This window comes from Macrobrachium nipponense, chromosome 26, assembly GCF_015104395.2.
Source record: "Macrobrachium nipponense isolate FS-2020 chromosome 26, ASM1510439v2, whole genome shotgun sequence".
NCBI classification, from domain to species: Eukaryota; Metazoa; Arthropoda; class Malacostraca; order Decapoda; family Palaemonidae; genus Macrobrachium; species Macrobrachium nipponense.
Window position 1 is genome coordinate 72,632,966 of NC_087215.1, and position 17,214 is coordinate 72,650,179.

A 17,214-nucleotide genomic window follows, 5' to 3' on the forward strand; every position below is an offset into this window, starting at 1 on the left:
AGTTTACGAGGTTGGACACTCCCCTTTTATCTTCGGGCCTTCTTCCTACAAAGACGAAGGCGAAAAAGCTTTTATTTCTCTTGTTTCTTTGGGTAAATAAAAGCGCCCCCAATCAATGGGATCAATGGGAGGGACCGCTGGGCGCGTATAACTGTACACACTCACGGGACACCGTTTGACGAGATGGCTCTCTAGGGCCACCTGTGCTATCTCCTTCTCCTCCTCCTCCTCCTCCTCCTCAGTGTGGGCAAGCCCAGGCGTATAGACTTTTGAAGGCCACCGTCTGCCCCGAGGGCTTTTTGACCAGCTCTTCGCGCGGTATATAGAGCACCTTCGGAGGCTTCAGAAGCACAGTACGGTCCCAGACTCACTCAACAAACATCACCATGAGGGCTTTGGTAAATATCATATCATCACTTGATCGTTTCGAAGTTTTTGAGCGGTTCTGAAATAGCTGGAGTTGCAAGGAAGTTTGCCTGTCGCCAAAAAAAAAATTAAATACTGAAGTTTGCTTCCTCGAAAAAAAAAGCTAAAGAAGTTTGAAGTTTGCTTTCTCAAAAAAGCTAAATAAGTTTGATGTTTCCGTTCTCAAAAAAGTTAAAGAAGTTTGCATTCTCAAAAAAAAGCTAAAGAAGTTGGAAGTTTGCTCTCTCAAAACAAAGTTAAAGAAGTTTGAAATTTGCTTATTCAAAAAAGCTACAGAAGTTTGAAGTTTGCATTCTCACAAAACTGAAATATTGAAGTTTGCCTATTCAAAAAAGCTAAATAAGTTTGAAGTTTGCCATCTCAAAAAAAAGCTAAAGAAGTTTGAAGTTTGCCTTTTCAAAAAAAATAAATAAATAAAATGGAATACTGAACTTTGCCTTTTCAAAAAAGCTAAATAAGTTTGAAGTTTGCCATCTCAAAAAAAAATAAAAAATAAAATAAAAAATAAAATGGAATACTGAACTTTGCCTTTTCAAAAAAGCTGAAGAAGTTTGAAGTTTGCCATCTCAAAAACGCTCGAGTTTGAAGGTTGCCTTCTTCGTTTTGCGACGATTTCAGTGTTCTTCATAATTGCAGCTTCCTCGAAGTGTTTATTTGCCATTTGGTGAAATCCCGATTAAATTCCTTGTCATTGACCTAATTCCAAATTGACATAAACCCCTTTCATTCCTTTTACTCTACCTCCGTTCGTATTCTCTTTCGTCCATCTTACTTTCCACCTTCTCCTGTTTAGCCTTTCATACCTTTCTACCCTCCATATCCCTTTCACCGCTGAATGACCTCATAGGTCCCAGTGCTTGATTTTTGGCCTCAATTTTACACTCCAAACCATTCGAAGGGAAGGATCAGCCTGGAACTTTCAGATTAATTTTAATTTTAATTTCATCCTAATAAAAAAAACTTAAATGATTAACTGCTCGATTGTTAGTTTCCATGTATGACTGAATGTTATTAAGAGGGGGGCGGGGGAGGTGCGGGAGGAAGAGGAATTAAATATGCTGAGAAAATAACCAAAGTGTAAACCTTAAACATCAACGGGGCCAGGTTTCAAAACTGATCTAATTTTAAGTGCCAATCTTAGGCAGATGTTATCTTCGCAGAGATATAGAAAATGAGTAAACGATGAAGATTCCTCTTGTAGCAATGAGAGAGAGAGAGAAAGAGAGAGCGAGAGAGAGAGAGAGAAACTAATTCTTCCTTTCAATCCCCTTCACCGCCTCCTACAGGTTGTATTGGCAGTGGTGGGCTTGAGCTCCGCTTTCATCCAGGACGCTCCCGATGTGGCCGCCGAGAAGGCTCGCTTCTTGGCGTCCTTCCAAGCCGCCCAACAGGCGGCCGCCTCCGCCCACAGGAACATCATCCCAACCCACCAGGCCTACAGCAACCAGGGGCACTACCAGCCTCACCACCAGGGGCAGTACCAGCCCAAATGGACAGGACCCGTAGCTGCTACCGTGCCCGCCGGAGTCAACGGCGCCATCACCCCCGTCGGCGACACCGCTGACGTCAGCGCCGCCCGCCAGGCCTTCTTCAGCGCCTACCAGTCCCAGCTGGCAGCTACTGCCGGCGCCCCTGCCCATCACGCCTCCGGCCAATGGCAGCCAACCCCATCTCACCACCAGCCCCATCACGGAGGTCAGTACCAGGCCAAGTGGACAGGCCCCGTGGCTGCCACCGTTCCAGCTGGTCTTCCAGGATCCTCCCCACAGGTGGCTGACACCCCCGAGGTGCAGGCTGCCAAGGCTTCCTTCTTCCAGACCTTCCAGCGGCAGGCGGCAGCTGCTGCCCCCCCATCTCCAGTCTGGGGATAAACAAACCGTGCTGTGATAATTAGGCCGATTAGATATATCAAAATTATCTATTTTTTTTTTTGCATGTACAGAAAATTATATAGAAATAAAGAGTATTCTATTCTTTATAATTCTAAAACCAAGTTTCAATTTCCTTTCTTTTTTCTGTTTTTTTTTTTTTTTTTTTTTTTTTTGGCTGTTAATCCTATACCTTCTGTTACTTCTTTCTGATGAACACCTGAATATTATTTGGAAGCTTAAAGAATTTGAAGTTAGTGGCCCCTTTGGTGGAGTCGTTCCATTTGAATAAGGTTCTTCATCTTCTGAATAATAATAATGATAATAAAAATAATGATTATTATTATTATTGAGATACACATTACCACATTTCTATACGTCATTTAAAAATCAACAGCTGTAAATTTTGGCAATTCGAAATTGGTGTGTGAGATGTAATGAAAGAGGAGGCAATTCAAGATTAAGTAAATGAAAATTAAACATCATAATATAAACAAGGCGTGATCCTACCTCCAGTTTACTGGGTACGCGTGCAAGATTTCCCCCTTCACGCATAAGTTGTAAACATTATATTCGTAACTTGACGTAAGTTGAAATGTGGTAAAATCTGTGGTCAAATAGTGCCTTGTTTCATCAACGAAAATTAAAATAAATACGCTATATTTTATTAGAAATAATAGTTCAATACTGTTTAACATTTTTATTCTAATAAATAAGTGATCAATATCCTATACTAAAATTCCTGTATTTACAAATCAACACGAAACATTATTATATTGTTTAGGTCTTGCGTCATCTCTCTTTGTAAGTTATTATTTTAATCATTATTTATTATTATCATTATTCAGAAGATGAAGAACCCTAATTCATATGGAACAAACCCACCACAGGGGCCAATGACTCGAAATTCTTGAGGCTTCCAAAGATATTATGATGGTGTTCGCTAGGAAGAAGTAACAGGAGGTATTGGGAAATAGAGAAAGAGGAGATCACTTATAGAAAAATAAATGAAATAATATAGAGAGATAAAAGCGTCAGTAAATCATCAATACAAAATGAGAATAGTTTAAGGGCAGCAATGCGATGTTTTTGTGAACAGCAGTTGCCCTCAAGCATATTATTTTATTTATTATTTTATTTAGATTTTTTTTTTTTTGTTTTTTTTTTTTTTACAAAGCAGATGCACTTACAAATGCATTTATGAAAACTCTGTACCGACTTCATAATGTTCACAACAATGCGAAGAAAATACAGACCAATTTAAGGTATGTAAATATTAGGTCTCAAATATGAAAAAAAAAAAAAAGTTGAGCCTTTTTTGCAGTTCGACATTTTTAAACTCTCCGAGTAGGAGATTATAATATTATGCCTTCGCCTCAGTGCACTTGTTTGTTTGTTTGTCTCTTATGTTAACAGGTCTAAGAAAATAGAGTTCAATATCATAAACATTATTGACTTCGGTTTCTAGTTTTCTGTACAAGGAAACTATTGAGATGGCTTTGTCTGTCCGTCCGCAATTTTCCCGTCCGCCCCCAGATCTTAAAAAAACTACCAAAGCTAGAGGGCTGCAAATTGGTATGTTGATCACCCACCCTCCAATCATTAAACATACCAAATTACAACCCTCTAGCCTCAGTAGTTTTTATTCTATTTAGGGTCAAAGTTGGCCGTGATCTGGCAACGCTGTAGGACAAGCCACCACCTTGCCGTGGCTGAAAGTTTTGTGTTTGTTATCAGATGCCTTTGCGAAATGAAGCCGACGCTTCCACTTAACAAAGCTGTTGTTCGTCGTAACTCAAGAGAGAGAGAGAGAGAGAGAGAGAGAGAGAGAGAGAGAGAGAGAGAACGCTCCTACAGACTGAAATTTCTAGATTCGTAGACAGAAAAGTCTCTCTATTGCGACCAAAACAAAATTGCTAGTACTACACTTGGAGAGAGAGAGAGAGAGAGAGAGAGAGAGAGAGAGAGAGAGAGAGAGAGGATATATCATCGCGAGAGAAGAAGGAAGTGAAAAATCCTTCGTCTTGACAAAGTCAAGTTGAAAAGAAATCTCGGAGCAAGAAGCCAAATGTCACGACTGTCCGTCCAAGATGTTTTACTGGGTAAACTCGTAACACCTAAAAAGATTAGACGGTTTCACCCAATTATTTCCCCAAAAATTTGCCATTCTAGTATATATATATTATATATTATATCTGTTCTAATATATCACGCCGATGCGGATCCTACTACGCCCAGGGAAAAGCATCGTGTCCCGAGAATGCACCGTCAATTATTATTAGCCTTGGCAGGATTCGACCTGGTTTCCGAATAAGGAGTTTAGGGCAGAACGCGGGATTGAACGACAAAAGGAAGTGACAAGTCTCCGTTAGCTTTAGTCTTTAGGAGAGCTCTCTCTCTCTCTCTCTCTCTCTCTCTCTCTCTCTCTCTCAAAGTGTAGTACTAGTAATTTTTTTTTGGTCGCAATAGAGACGCTTCTGTCTTTGAATCTAGAAATTTCAGTTTGTAGGAGCGTCTCTCTCTCTCTCTCTCTCTCTCTCTCTCTCTCTCTCTCTCTCTCTCTCTCTCTCTCTTCCTCCAAGCGTAGTACTAGTGGTATTGGTTTACAAAATAAGAGCTCCGTTATCTACACAAGACTAAGAAAGCAATTATCTGGACAGGTTCACCTAAACTCACTGTTAGGCCTAGAAAGTGAATTACGGATCCAATAAGTCCCTCCCGGTTCTCAGCCGACTGGTTTGGTTAGCAGCCGGTTTTGTGGACGAGAGAGAGAGAGAGAGAGAGAGAGAGAGAGAGAGAGAGAAGGAATAAGCATATATTATATATACAGATGCTTTATTGCCGGTAATGACAAGGATCTTTGATAATGGTTAGAAACTGGTTAGCCTCGGCAAGGAAATTCCTCTCATGTTCAGGCGGATCCCTTTATCAAGATCTCTCTCTCTCTCTCTTTCTCCCTCTTCTACTTCTTTTTCTTCTTCTTCTACTTCTTCTTCTTCTTCTTCGGGTAACTGGTCTTACCCTATTAATCAGCATTAAGTTTGTTTTATTTTATTTATAAGTAAGCCTTCAGAAAACTAATATAGGATTTTGTGTGAGTCTGCCAGTCCTCAATGATTCTCTCTCTCTCTCTCTTCTCTCTCTCTCTCTCTTCTTCTTCTTCTTCTTCTTCTTCTTCTTCTTCATGACATCAGTCATTAAAATCAGGCTCATGTTAACAGCTATTTCAATATCAGTCATTAATATCTGGCTCATGTTATCAGCCATTAAAATCTCAGTCATTAATATCTGGCTCATGTTATCAGCCATTAAAATCTCAGTCATAAATATCTGGCTCATGTTATTAGTCGATAAAATCTGGCTCATGTTATCAGTTATTAAAATCTGGCTCATGTTATCAGCCATTAAAATCTGGCCTATGTTATCAGCCATTTAAACCTGGCTCATGTTATCAGCAATTAAAATCTGGCTCATGTTATCAGCCATTTAAACCTGGCTCATTTTATTAGCCATTAAAATATGGCCTATGTTATCAATCATTAAAATCTGGCTTATGTTATCAACCATTAAAATCTGGCACATGTTATCAGAACACTAAAATCTGGCTATTAGCATGATAACCGATTTCCTTACGTCTTCGCTAACTTGATTACGTAACACATCGTTAACCTTAGGAACTGAACCCTTAAACACACACACACACACACACTCAAACCCAAGGTTACGTGTAATAAGAAAAACAGATTCAAAAGTTTTCGTTTGAAAGGATTAAAAGAAATTAAATGAAGACTCAGCCATAGTAAAATTATATGATCGATTAGGGATTGAAGATGCTTTATAAGTGCTAAGGTATTTGGAGAGAGAGAGAGAGAGAGAGAGAGAGAGAGAGAGAGAGAGAGAGAGAGAGAGAGAGAGAGAGAGAGAAACGGTAAATGTCACAGGTGGTTCGGGGAATAGCGTGGTCATTACCCAAACAGGTATACATATGCACCTCACCTACCAGCGTGAATGACTTTTTCGCTCGGTTTCCAAGGACGCTGACCAGCCAGCAAGCCAGTTATAGAGTTACCTTGCCCAGGTATGATGTACATTTCTATGTCAGTGTCCCTTGGCAACAATCTTGCAAGAATTTGTTGCAGCTTGCAGCGTGGCATCTCAATTTGAACACTAGGGTATATATTGTTTTTTTTTTTTTTTTTTTTTTTTTTTTTCCGGACCTTAAGTCTAGGAGTTTCGACTCATTTTTTTTTTTTAAATCTATTGTGCCGGCTTCGTCTCCCCGTCAGCACTTTTTTCTGTCCGCCGTCAGATCTTAAAAACTTCTGTGGCTAGAGAACTGCAAATTATTATGTTGATCATCCACCTTCCAATCATCAAACGCACCAAATTGCAGCCATCTAGCCTCAGTGGTTTTTATTCTTATTTAAGGTTAAAGTTTGTCGTAATCGTGCTCCTGGTAACGCAACAACAAAAGCCACCTTGGCCTGGTGCGAGTTTCATGAGTCGCGGCTCATACAGCATTATACCGAGACCACCGGAAGATAGATCTATAAATTTTCGGTGGTCTTGATTATACGCTGTACAGAAAACTCGATTGCGCCGAAGAAACGTCGGCGCAATTTTAGCTTTTTTTTAAAATTTAATTTTTTTTACTGATTTCCCGATTTTTTTAATCATGTGGACCTAATTTTTTTTAAGAACATTATGGATTATTCTTCAGCTTAATACTGATTTCTATGTAGAACTATCTTAATCTGGTGGACCTACTTCCTTTTTGATTTTGTTATTTAATTCCTAGAATATTGTATACTGATCTCTATACAGAGCTATATTAATTTCTTAAAGGGCACTATGCCCTTTTTTTGTGGTGTGTGTGTGTTACACTTAGATCACAGAAGAATTACTCTATGGTTCATAAAGGGATACTGACCGAAATTAAGTTTGGACCAGAGAGAGAGAGAGAGAGAGAGAGAGAGAGAGAGAGAGAGAGAGAGAGAGCATTTTTGGTAAATCTGTTAAAATGATTGTTTATGTAATCGACGGTCAGTAATAAAACTCATTGCCATTATTATTATTATTATCGTTATTATTATTATTATTATTATTATTATTATTATTATTATTATTATTATTATTATTATTATTATTTTATTATTATTATTATTATTATTATTATATTATTTGGTAAAAACTCTCTATTACGAGAGTATATATCATGTTCTAAGGGATCCACAGTAATAAAAACATTTTAAGAGCTCGTGTATAATTGAAAAACACTTTACAAAGCTTTCGAACCCTTCCCTGAGTTCATCTTCAGTCCAAAATCCAAAATTCTGGACTGAGGATGAACCCAGGGAAGGTTCGAAAGCTTTGTAAAGTGTTTTTCAATTATACACGAACTCTTAAATTTTTTTTTTCATTATTGCAGAACCCCTTAGAATATTATTATTGTTCAGAAGATCAAGAACCCTATTCACTTGCAACAATCCCACCAAAAGGGCCACCGACTTGAAATTCTTTAAAGCTTCCGAAAACACTTTTTTCTTCATTAGCAAGAAGTAACAGAAGGTAATGGGAAATACACAAATAAGAGATCACTCAGTATGTACTCTTAAGAAAACATACTTTGATCTCTTCATGATACCTTATCTCATTTGTCACCTTCACGCCATCGTTGCACACACACACACACACACACACACACACACACATATATATGTATATATATATATATATATATATATATATTATATATATATATATATATACATATATATAGCAGGAAGTGCTATCTATCTTAATATTGGGTACTCTGCACAAAGTATATCATTATTTATGATAATGCAACCACGAGCATTGTACTCCATCCAAATAAACAGCGGATCATCACACACGCATCATCGGAAATGAAACATATTTATGTTTAATTTATCCTCAGCCAGGCAGCCTCTTAATTCGTTGTCTAACTGATAGATGGCGCTTAATTATACTAATGTCTTAGACGGAGCTTCCGTCTAACGTGTAATATAGATAAGTGCATGGTCCTCATATCTTTATGGGGAGGTCTCTACCAGGAATAAATAGATTGCTTATCTACAAAGTTGACCACCTTCTACCTTGGTTACTGAAGCAGAACAGTGTGTTGACCAACGGGTAGAGGGACCCTTAAGGGACACACACACACACACACACACACATGCAACACATGCACACAAACACATACATACACGCTCACGTGCGGACGCGTTCTTAGACCGAGACCTTGGCCGTTTAGAACGGTATAAAAGTGGGCTGGGCCTGCCGAAACCTCACAGTACGTTGTCTGTTCCTTAAACACACACACACAAGCCACCATGAGGACTTTGGTAAATATCTTCTCCGGATTTTTGGTTAGATTACTGGGGCATTGCTTTGAGAAATGCTCGTCTGTATTTCTTCAGAAATTCTCGTCTTAATTTCTTGAGAAATTCTCCCCTGCATTTCTTAAAAAGATTCTCGTCTGTATTTCTTAAGAATTTCTCGTCTGTATCTCTTAAGAAATTCTCGTCTGCATTTCTTAAAAAAATTCTCGTCTGAATTTCTTAAGAAATTCTCGTCTGTATTTCTAAAGAAATTCTCGTCTGCATTTCTTAAGAAATTCTTGTCTGTATTTATAAAGAAAGCCTCGCCTGCATTTCTTATAAAAATTCTCGCCTGCATTTCTAAAAAAAATTCTCGTCTGTATGTCTCAAGAAATTCTCGCCTGCATTTCTTAAAAAAAAATTCTCGTCTGCATTTCTTTAAAAAAATTTTCGTCTGTATTTCTTTAAAAAAAATTCTCGTCTGCATTTCTTAAGAAATTCTCGCCAGCATTTCTCATCTGCATTCTTACAAAATCCAGCTTTAACTTCTTGTCCGTGATATAGTTTCGTATCTGTAGTCGCCTCGGTCTAAATATTGCCTTGTCTAAACTGTTGACTAACTTGAAGGAAATTCCGTATTGAAGAAAACTTACAATTAGTTAAGACAGCTATCAAGAATCTAGTAGAGGTTCCTTTATTTACTGCCAATCGTCTCGACTATGGCCGACTTTTGATTAGCCGTTAAATGATTTTAGCTAAAACGACGTATAAAAGTTAATCAGATAAGGATACTCGTTTCGTGTGGAGGCTGGGTACAATGATTATTCAATGATTATTCAATGAATATTCATGTATACCGGAAAGGTAATCAAGGAATTCTTGGTTGATTTTATTATGTAGAAAACTAACTGAATATTACAGATATACGAAAGTTGGTCGTGTGAAGTTGGCACAACCTGAGGCTACATAGAAAGTGAACTCATTTCCGAGAGGGAGAGAGAGACAGACAGACAGAAAAAAAAAAGTTGACCTTTTAACTAGAATACAGTAAAGGCTTTAATGTAATCAACTTCTCCCTCCGGTAGTGTAAAGGCGGAACTTTTAAGTTAGGTAAAAACGTCCTTTTTTTATGATTGCGACTGAAAGGTATTTTGAAATTCAAGGTCCTGTAAGGTTTACGTATCACATAAAATAATAAATCGTTCGGAAGAGTCCCTTAGGCATAATTATCTCTCGGCGCAACAGAGAGTAGCATAGACAAAAGCCTATTTTACATTATCGTGTCAGGCATTTTAAAAATCGTAAATACTCTCATCACACTTTACATTTGAAGTTGTATGTCCAAGTGTTATGAGTGGTTCGAAATCTAAACATAGCGTTAATGATAGCTACCATCTTGTTTTTAGATGACAGATTGTCTGCGGTTGGTTTCAAATTCTATTATGAAAATGAACTTAGGTCTTTCAACCGTATTATTTTCCGGAATCGAATTTTATTCCAGAATTGGATGTAGTAAGAAATAAAGGAGAATTTCGGCTGAAATGAAAAACAGAGAAAATAAATAAATAAATAAAATAGATAAAAAAGATTAAAAAATCAAGTTGAATGTTAAGTGTGCACAATATTTCACGATGAATATTATAAGTACCACTTGACGGTATTATTGCAGTGCCTTTCAATTACCATATACAGGCCATTATTCTCACTTTGAATAAAGCTCAGGCACATTCTTATATTGGATGAATTTTTAAGCTATTTACATAAGCAGAAAACAGACAGAATGAAGGACCAGACAAATAAAGTCAGGAGGTACTACAAGTGCAACTTCTGAAGGTGTGTAATACGTTTCAGAATTCAATGTCAGGCCCTTACACAAAGTAAAACCTTTTGCTTCCGTATGATTTTCTTTTATCATTTTGTTCAGTAGACAGGTTAGATTTCTTGTCCTGTTGTGTGTGTGAAAGTTGAAAAATACTGCATTTACTAACACACTACTTGGCTTTCCATTTCCAGGTTGTTTTGGCAGTGGTGGGCGTATGCTCAGCCGTCGCTTTCATCCAGGACACCCCTGAAGTAGCTGCTGAGAAAGCTCGCTTTTTCCAGGCATTCCAGGCTGCTCAGCAGACAGCTACTCCTCAGCAACACCAGAACTTCATACCCCACCAGGCCCACAACCCAGTCCACCACACTCACCACCACCAGGCCCAGTTCACACCCAAGTGGACAGGACCTGTGGCTGCCACTGTGCCTGCTGGAGTCGACGGAACCGTCACCCCCGTCGGTAACACAGCTGACGTCAACGCTGCTCGCCAGGCCTTCTTCAGCGCCTACCAGGCTCAGCTGTCAGCAACCGTAGGGGCTGCCCCAGCGTTCCCTCAGGCTGTTCCAGCCCACGTTCCAGCTCATACCTTCAATGCAGTGCACGCTGCTCCTGCCCAGCCCAAGTGGACTGGTCCAGTAGCTGCCACAGTTCCTGCTGGTCTTCCAGGCTCTACCAGCCAGGTGGCTGACACCCCTGAAGTCCAGGCAGCAAAGGCTGCCTTCTTCCAGTCCTTCCAGAGACAGGTGGCGGCAGCAGCACCCGCAGCTCCTGTTTGGGGATAAATGAACGTACTGTGATACTTAGGTTAAGTTGCACTTAAAATGTAAATAAAGTAAACCATATGTACATTTATGTTAAAAATCACAAAGTTTCATAACAGGATCCGAATTAAAAAATTAATAAACATTTTCCAAAATAGCTTATTTTTTTGCTTACGTTTGAACATTCCAACAGATAATGATAAAAAGTAAGGAGTAAGGAAATGTAAGGAAGTAAAATTGTAGAAACAATACATGCAGCCACATGACAATGAATAGACTTCCATCAGATTTCGACAGATGAAAGACCGTATCCCACTTAGGCCTTAATGGAAGTGTTTATAGGGTGTTTACAACAAAGCAAAAGCAGGTCATGAAATTATACATCCACTTGCATCAAAGGTAACCCCGTACCTAGCAAAATTTCAAAGGGAACACCCAAGGCCAATACATACATTGGCCTTGGGAACATCTTACGAGACCTGCATGCTTCAAGAAGTTCGTCATAGATCTTTCAGAGCTTCCCCTCTTGAAGAGTTGCCTCGGAGGATAAATTGAAAATCTAAATGAATCCCTCCATTCCAGATTATAGGTGAAGTATCCCCAAAACGAAGTCTTTTTGCTTGGTTGTTTATTCCAACTGATATTTGCTTGCTTGCCAGATAACTACTGGAAAATACTTTGGGATAAGAAGAGGCAGTTTAATTACTTGGGACAAGCAGTGGCGGGGAGAAGGCCCTCTACATGAGAGCAAAGGAGAAGAATTTCTCAGAAGGAGAAGGCAAAAACAAAGTCAAGATGGCTCTGCCAGACAGACAATTGTCCCGAAGGAGCCCGGATGATCTCAGGCTCCCAAAAGCAGCAGTGCAATCAAGTCCTTTTTCGTCCCTTCAAGGGCACAACCACCTGACTGCCCAACCTGCTTCCACCTGAATCATCTCAGTATTTATACATTCAGAACTTTCCTTTCTTCATAGAGGCTAATATACTAATATATATATATATATATATATAATATATATTTATATATATAATATATATATTATATGGTGTGTTGTGTGTGTGTATATATATTATATATATATATCTATGTATATATATATATATAATATAATATATATTAGTATATATATTTATCATATATATTATATATGTATATAAATGTGTGTGTGTGTGTATATATATATTTTTTTAAATGTGTGTGTGTGTGTGTACAGCTAGGAGGTTCATTGAAGAAATTAGCATGATTTGGTGTATTTCAATACCATATAAATATGAGTATATAGATGATATTAAAGGAAAAGGGTGACTGATGTTTTTTTATCAATATTACTCAGTCAACAAGTTTATAAGCACAATTTACAGATTGGCTAAAATACTGTACAAATGTTCTGTGGCATATATACTTATATTCATGCAGGTATTATACTTTATTTTCACCTCTATTTCTCTAGGACTTTCAAGTTTTTGTTGTTGGAAATGGGCACATTTTTAATAGTATTCATAATTAACAAAACCACCAATCTCTGCAGAAGAAGATCTATCTTTTGAGGAATCCCGAGATATTTCCGTTAATTTTTTGGTGAGGAAAGGTTAGTGTGTTACCAATCAAGCCATATTTCTATTCAAAATCTACCTGCGTTAACAAGTAAGGAAAATCTACTGGTGTTTTCATGCAAATTCTACGTCAATCTGTGACAAATATAGTCAAGCTCTACCTGTGACGTCACTAAAACTATCGCGCGAACACTGTTGCATTTGTATATTTATTATCGTTTGAGAATATAATACATATTTTAAAATAATATAGAATCTACTTTATGATGATTTTATATATATAATATCTGAGATGTTATACATAGATGGAAATAATGAATCTGTACGAGGAATTTCGCCACTTCAAAGCTGGCAAAACACATAGTCTTGAGCTTCGAACAAGATGACTGAAGACAAATAATTGTAGTATAAAATGTCTTATCAAGCTAAAATTTATATTCAATTTAATTATCTATACAAAATATAATTATCATCATTAGTTATTTTGGTTGTGGATTGTCTATTATAGTCCGTTTATTTTTTTTAAAGACTTTAACGATGACTTGAACATTACCGTCAATGTAAACAGCATCTTGGGCGTGTTCTTGAGTCAAGTCAAGGCAGCATAAAACAGATATTAGAATTAAGTTTCATTCACTTTTCACTGGGGAACAGACTTAAATTTTTAATTACTCCTCTCTATATCATTATATTAAGTCACACATAATCTGTCATAAATAAGAACCACATGGATGTATGAACGGACGAGAATACTATGATCCTTTTGATAGTGAACGTTGCCATTTTTAAAGCCATACTTCAGAGTAGGAAGACATCCATCTTCTAAAAGAATGATTGCAGATTTAATAATATTAAGACTTATGACTTATATTGATAATAATAAAATTAATAAGCTATAATGAACGAAGACATATTCTGCTTCAGAGGCGAAATTCTTGAAAGAATTGGTGAAAGAAATTCAAAGAATCTAGAAAATCCAGTCATTAGGGAGACATGTTCATTATTGGAACTAGGGAAGGAGGAAGGCGCTTAAAGGCAACAGTTGGCAAGTAACTCGTGTCGTGTCAGTTTTGTCGCTTTTTGTGCCAAAGACGTCGTATCGACAGCAATCAGATGTCGAATCTGTGTGATTTTGGTAGTGAAATCATGATCGAGTAATAACTAGACATGTTGTTTGTCTCGATGTTGACGATTTAGATATATAGCCTCATTAATATGTATAACAAATTCAGGCATTATGATATTAATTTGAACTGTTATCGTATTTTAAACTTGACAATATAAATGTCTAAGTTCTAATGCTCGCTCCGGACGGTTCTGATGATCGTTTCGTTAGCAAATAAGGATTTTTTAAATGAACCCTACCTCTCCATAGTACAGCCTACTTAGGTACCTAATGTACCTACGTATTTAAAAAGTACATGATAAATCTATCATCCATAATTTTAGAGAGAGGCAGGGCACCCAACCCTTATCTTAGCCTACTATATATATATATGGATATATATAGATATATATATATGATATATCAGATATAATTAGCATGTAGTATATATATAGGATTATATATATAGATTATATATGATATATAGATATATATAGATATATATATATAGATAGATATATATATATATTATAGATATATATACATATTATAGAGATATATATTATAGATATATATTTATTATATATTCTATACAACATTATATATATATGTATATAATATATATATATATTATATTATATATTATATATATATATTCTCTATATCGAATATATATATTATATATATATATAGATATAATATAATAGATCTATACTATATATATATATATTATTACATATATATAGTATATCCACATATATATATTGTATATAATATCTATATATATAGTATATATATATTATTCATAGATCTAGATATATAGATATATGTATAAATATATATTATATATTTTATATATATATTTATATATATATATATATATAATATATATATCTATATATATATATATATGTATATATATATATATATAATATATATATATATATATATATATATATATATAATTCAGATTTAAGGTCAGTTATGGAATGTCGTCAAACTAACATCAAGAACTGCTACCCCAGGTTAAGTTAGGTGTGGTTCTTTAGATCGTCTGCTAATGAAAAGAATGTTAGAATCGTTCAAAGTACATTTTACAACATTGACATGTTATGCTTAAGTCCTAAGCGTGATAGCAGTTGAGCTTGAAGTCAAATTGTTCGCCAAAATTAGATCAGTGTAAAGTTTGAGAAGTTTGGCATTTTTGCCTGGTAGGAAGAGACGAAAGTGAATTGGATAGGCTTGTTGCTATGGGGTAAACGACCTAATTGCGATCATTTCACTCGAAAAGGCCACTTTTTTTCCACTCGATATTTAATTAGTGAAAGAATACAATTACATCTTTAAGTATACCATTCAAAAGATTGAATTTTCGTCAACAATATGAGATACATGGAAACACCATACGAACTAAAATAAGCTTGTGAAGTCTTCGTAAAATAAGTGTTCATAGTAGTTTTTAAATCCAATATGGCGTCTCTTCGTATTGGTACTAGTTCATCAATCGAATGGCCACCATGTCCATCCTAGTGCTCATTTGAACAATATTTGCTTATATACGAGTATGTAACGTTTATTGCTGTTACTCAAGATTGTAGTCTTAATCAGCACAATATACTAGTGAAAGTATGAGTAGTATTATTCCCGGGGTCATGGTTTGAACTGAAATGCATTTCTACCTTAAAATCAGTGGTTTTATCCATACTGCCATCACAACTGAAACTCCAAAGTGCATATTTGATTGCAATTATACACATTTTGTTCTTAATTCACTTCAAATTCCACTTGAAATACGTAAGTTTTTTCACAGCGAAGCCGTGGCGGGAACAATTTTTCAGTCTCATTGTACATCTTGCTGCCAAAAACATCGGCGAGTAGACGACGGATTAGTGAATTGTTTGTGACAGAATTTTTGTATTTTTTTGCTAGCATTTTAAATTGTTTTAGTTTATATTACTATTTTGACTATTTTAATTTTTAAAAAATAATTGTATAGCTGAAATAAATGCAACGTAAATGCTTGCGTGCTAGAAATGGCAAAATTTTGTCGTTGCCAATTTGTGGCGCTCTACACATACCCCAATGCCTTTACAAACTGTTTTCATGAATTCTGGCTGCCATAGTGATGCAATAATGATAAAATTGCTCTAACATTTATGTATATATATTACAAATAGATACGTCAAATTCACGGTTTTGTGTAAGTCTTATCAGCAGTTTGGAGGGTAAACACATACCAATTGGCAACGGGCATAAATGCGAAATTGAATGTTCTTACAAGTTTGTTATGCCAGTGCTTCGCGACAAATGCTTTCGTCGCATTTTGAAGGCTGCAATGATAAAAAAAACATCTTAAAAAAGGCACATTAAAACACCGATACATACACAAATTATAAGGCAAGTTAAAAACTATAAAGGAGAAGTAATAAGACTGAAATCATAAAGGGACGGGCTTTAAATCTACCCAGGATTAGTCAGTACACAACCAGTTACATAGCTTACGCCTTTAATGGGAATCTATGCGAATCTGTCCAATTGTTAACATTTTGCTATTGATTTCCTTTTCTCTCTCTCTCATTGGGTCTTGAGTCTACTTATGTTTTCAGTCATATTACTTCTGCTGTTTATAGGTATGTCCAGTTCCTCTTCCCCCGGGTTTTAATTTGTCTTGGTATTTGTCTGTATAGATGTTTTAATGTGTTTGTTAAACATTGTAACCTTGAAAATGCGACGGAAGCATCTGTCGTGAAACGTTTGTATGATAAATTTGTAGGAACAGTGCTGCCTTATCCCTTCGTCTTCGAGATTGTATCCGGAGTTGAGAGTCACGCTAATTATGTGTGTATATACATAATATATAAATATATATATACAGTAGACCCTTGACTCACGAACGCATTGACCCACGTACAACTCGATCCCCGACCAAAATTATAGGTAAAATTTCACCCTTGACCTACGAACTAACTTTGAGATACGAACAAAAAAAAATGCGGAAAATAAAAATTCTGTTTGGGTCATGAACTAATTTTGAGACATGAACATTTGAAAAATGCTGGAAATTTCTGGAAAATAACAATTCACTTTGTTTCACAAACTAATTTTTAGACACAAACATTTGAAAAATGCGCGAAATCGCCCAGCACACGTGAGAGCGTTTGAGTTGCCATGGGAACAGCCATCCTCCAGCCGCCCACGCACGGCGTCACCCACGCATCGCTCTTTGTCTCATCTCATTGTGTACAAGACGTTCGTCAATTCGCTTAGCATTTTTTGCGCTAAAACTTGTGATTTTCTTCATAATGGGCCCTAAGAAAGTGAAGAGTGGTGGTGAAAG

General features: G+C 36.5%; 1 protein-coding gene across 2 annotated transcripts; it reads left to right on the forward strand.

The window, feature by feature from the left end:
• Positions 1 to 248: 248 nt before the first annotated feature.
• On the forward strand, positions 249 to 11,375 carry LOC135200415 (cuticle protein CP1499-like). 2 transcript variants are annotated; one of them, XM_064229045.1, is made up of 3 exons: positions 249 to 398; positions 1,713 to 2,069; positions 10,784 to 11,375. In XM_064229045.1, the coding sequence occupies exons 1-3, from the start codon at positions 387 to 389 to the stop codon at positions 11,237 to 11,239; spliced, it is 825 nt and encodes a 274-aa protein (XP_064085115.1). In that variant the 5' UTR covers positions 249 to 386; the 3' UTR covers positions 11,240 to 11,375. The 2 variants fall into 2 exon arrangements, with proteins under 2 accessions (XP_064085115.1, XP_064085114.1); XM_064229044.1 differs by lacking the exons at positions 249 to 398; positions 1,713 to 2,069 and adding an exon at positions 8,533 to 8,659 and having other exon boundaries at positions 10,649 to 11,375.
• The last annotated feature ends 5,839 nt before the right edge of the window (positions 11,376 to 17,214 follow it).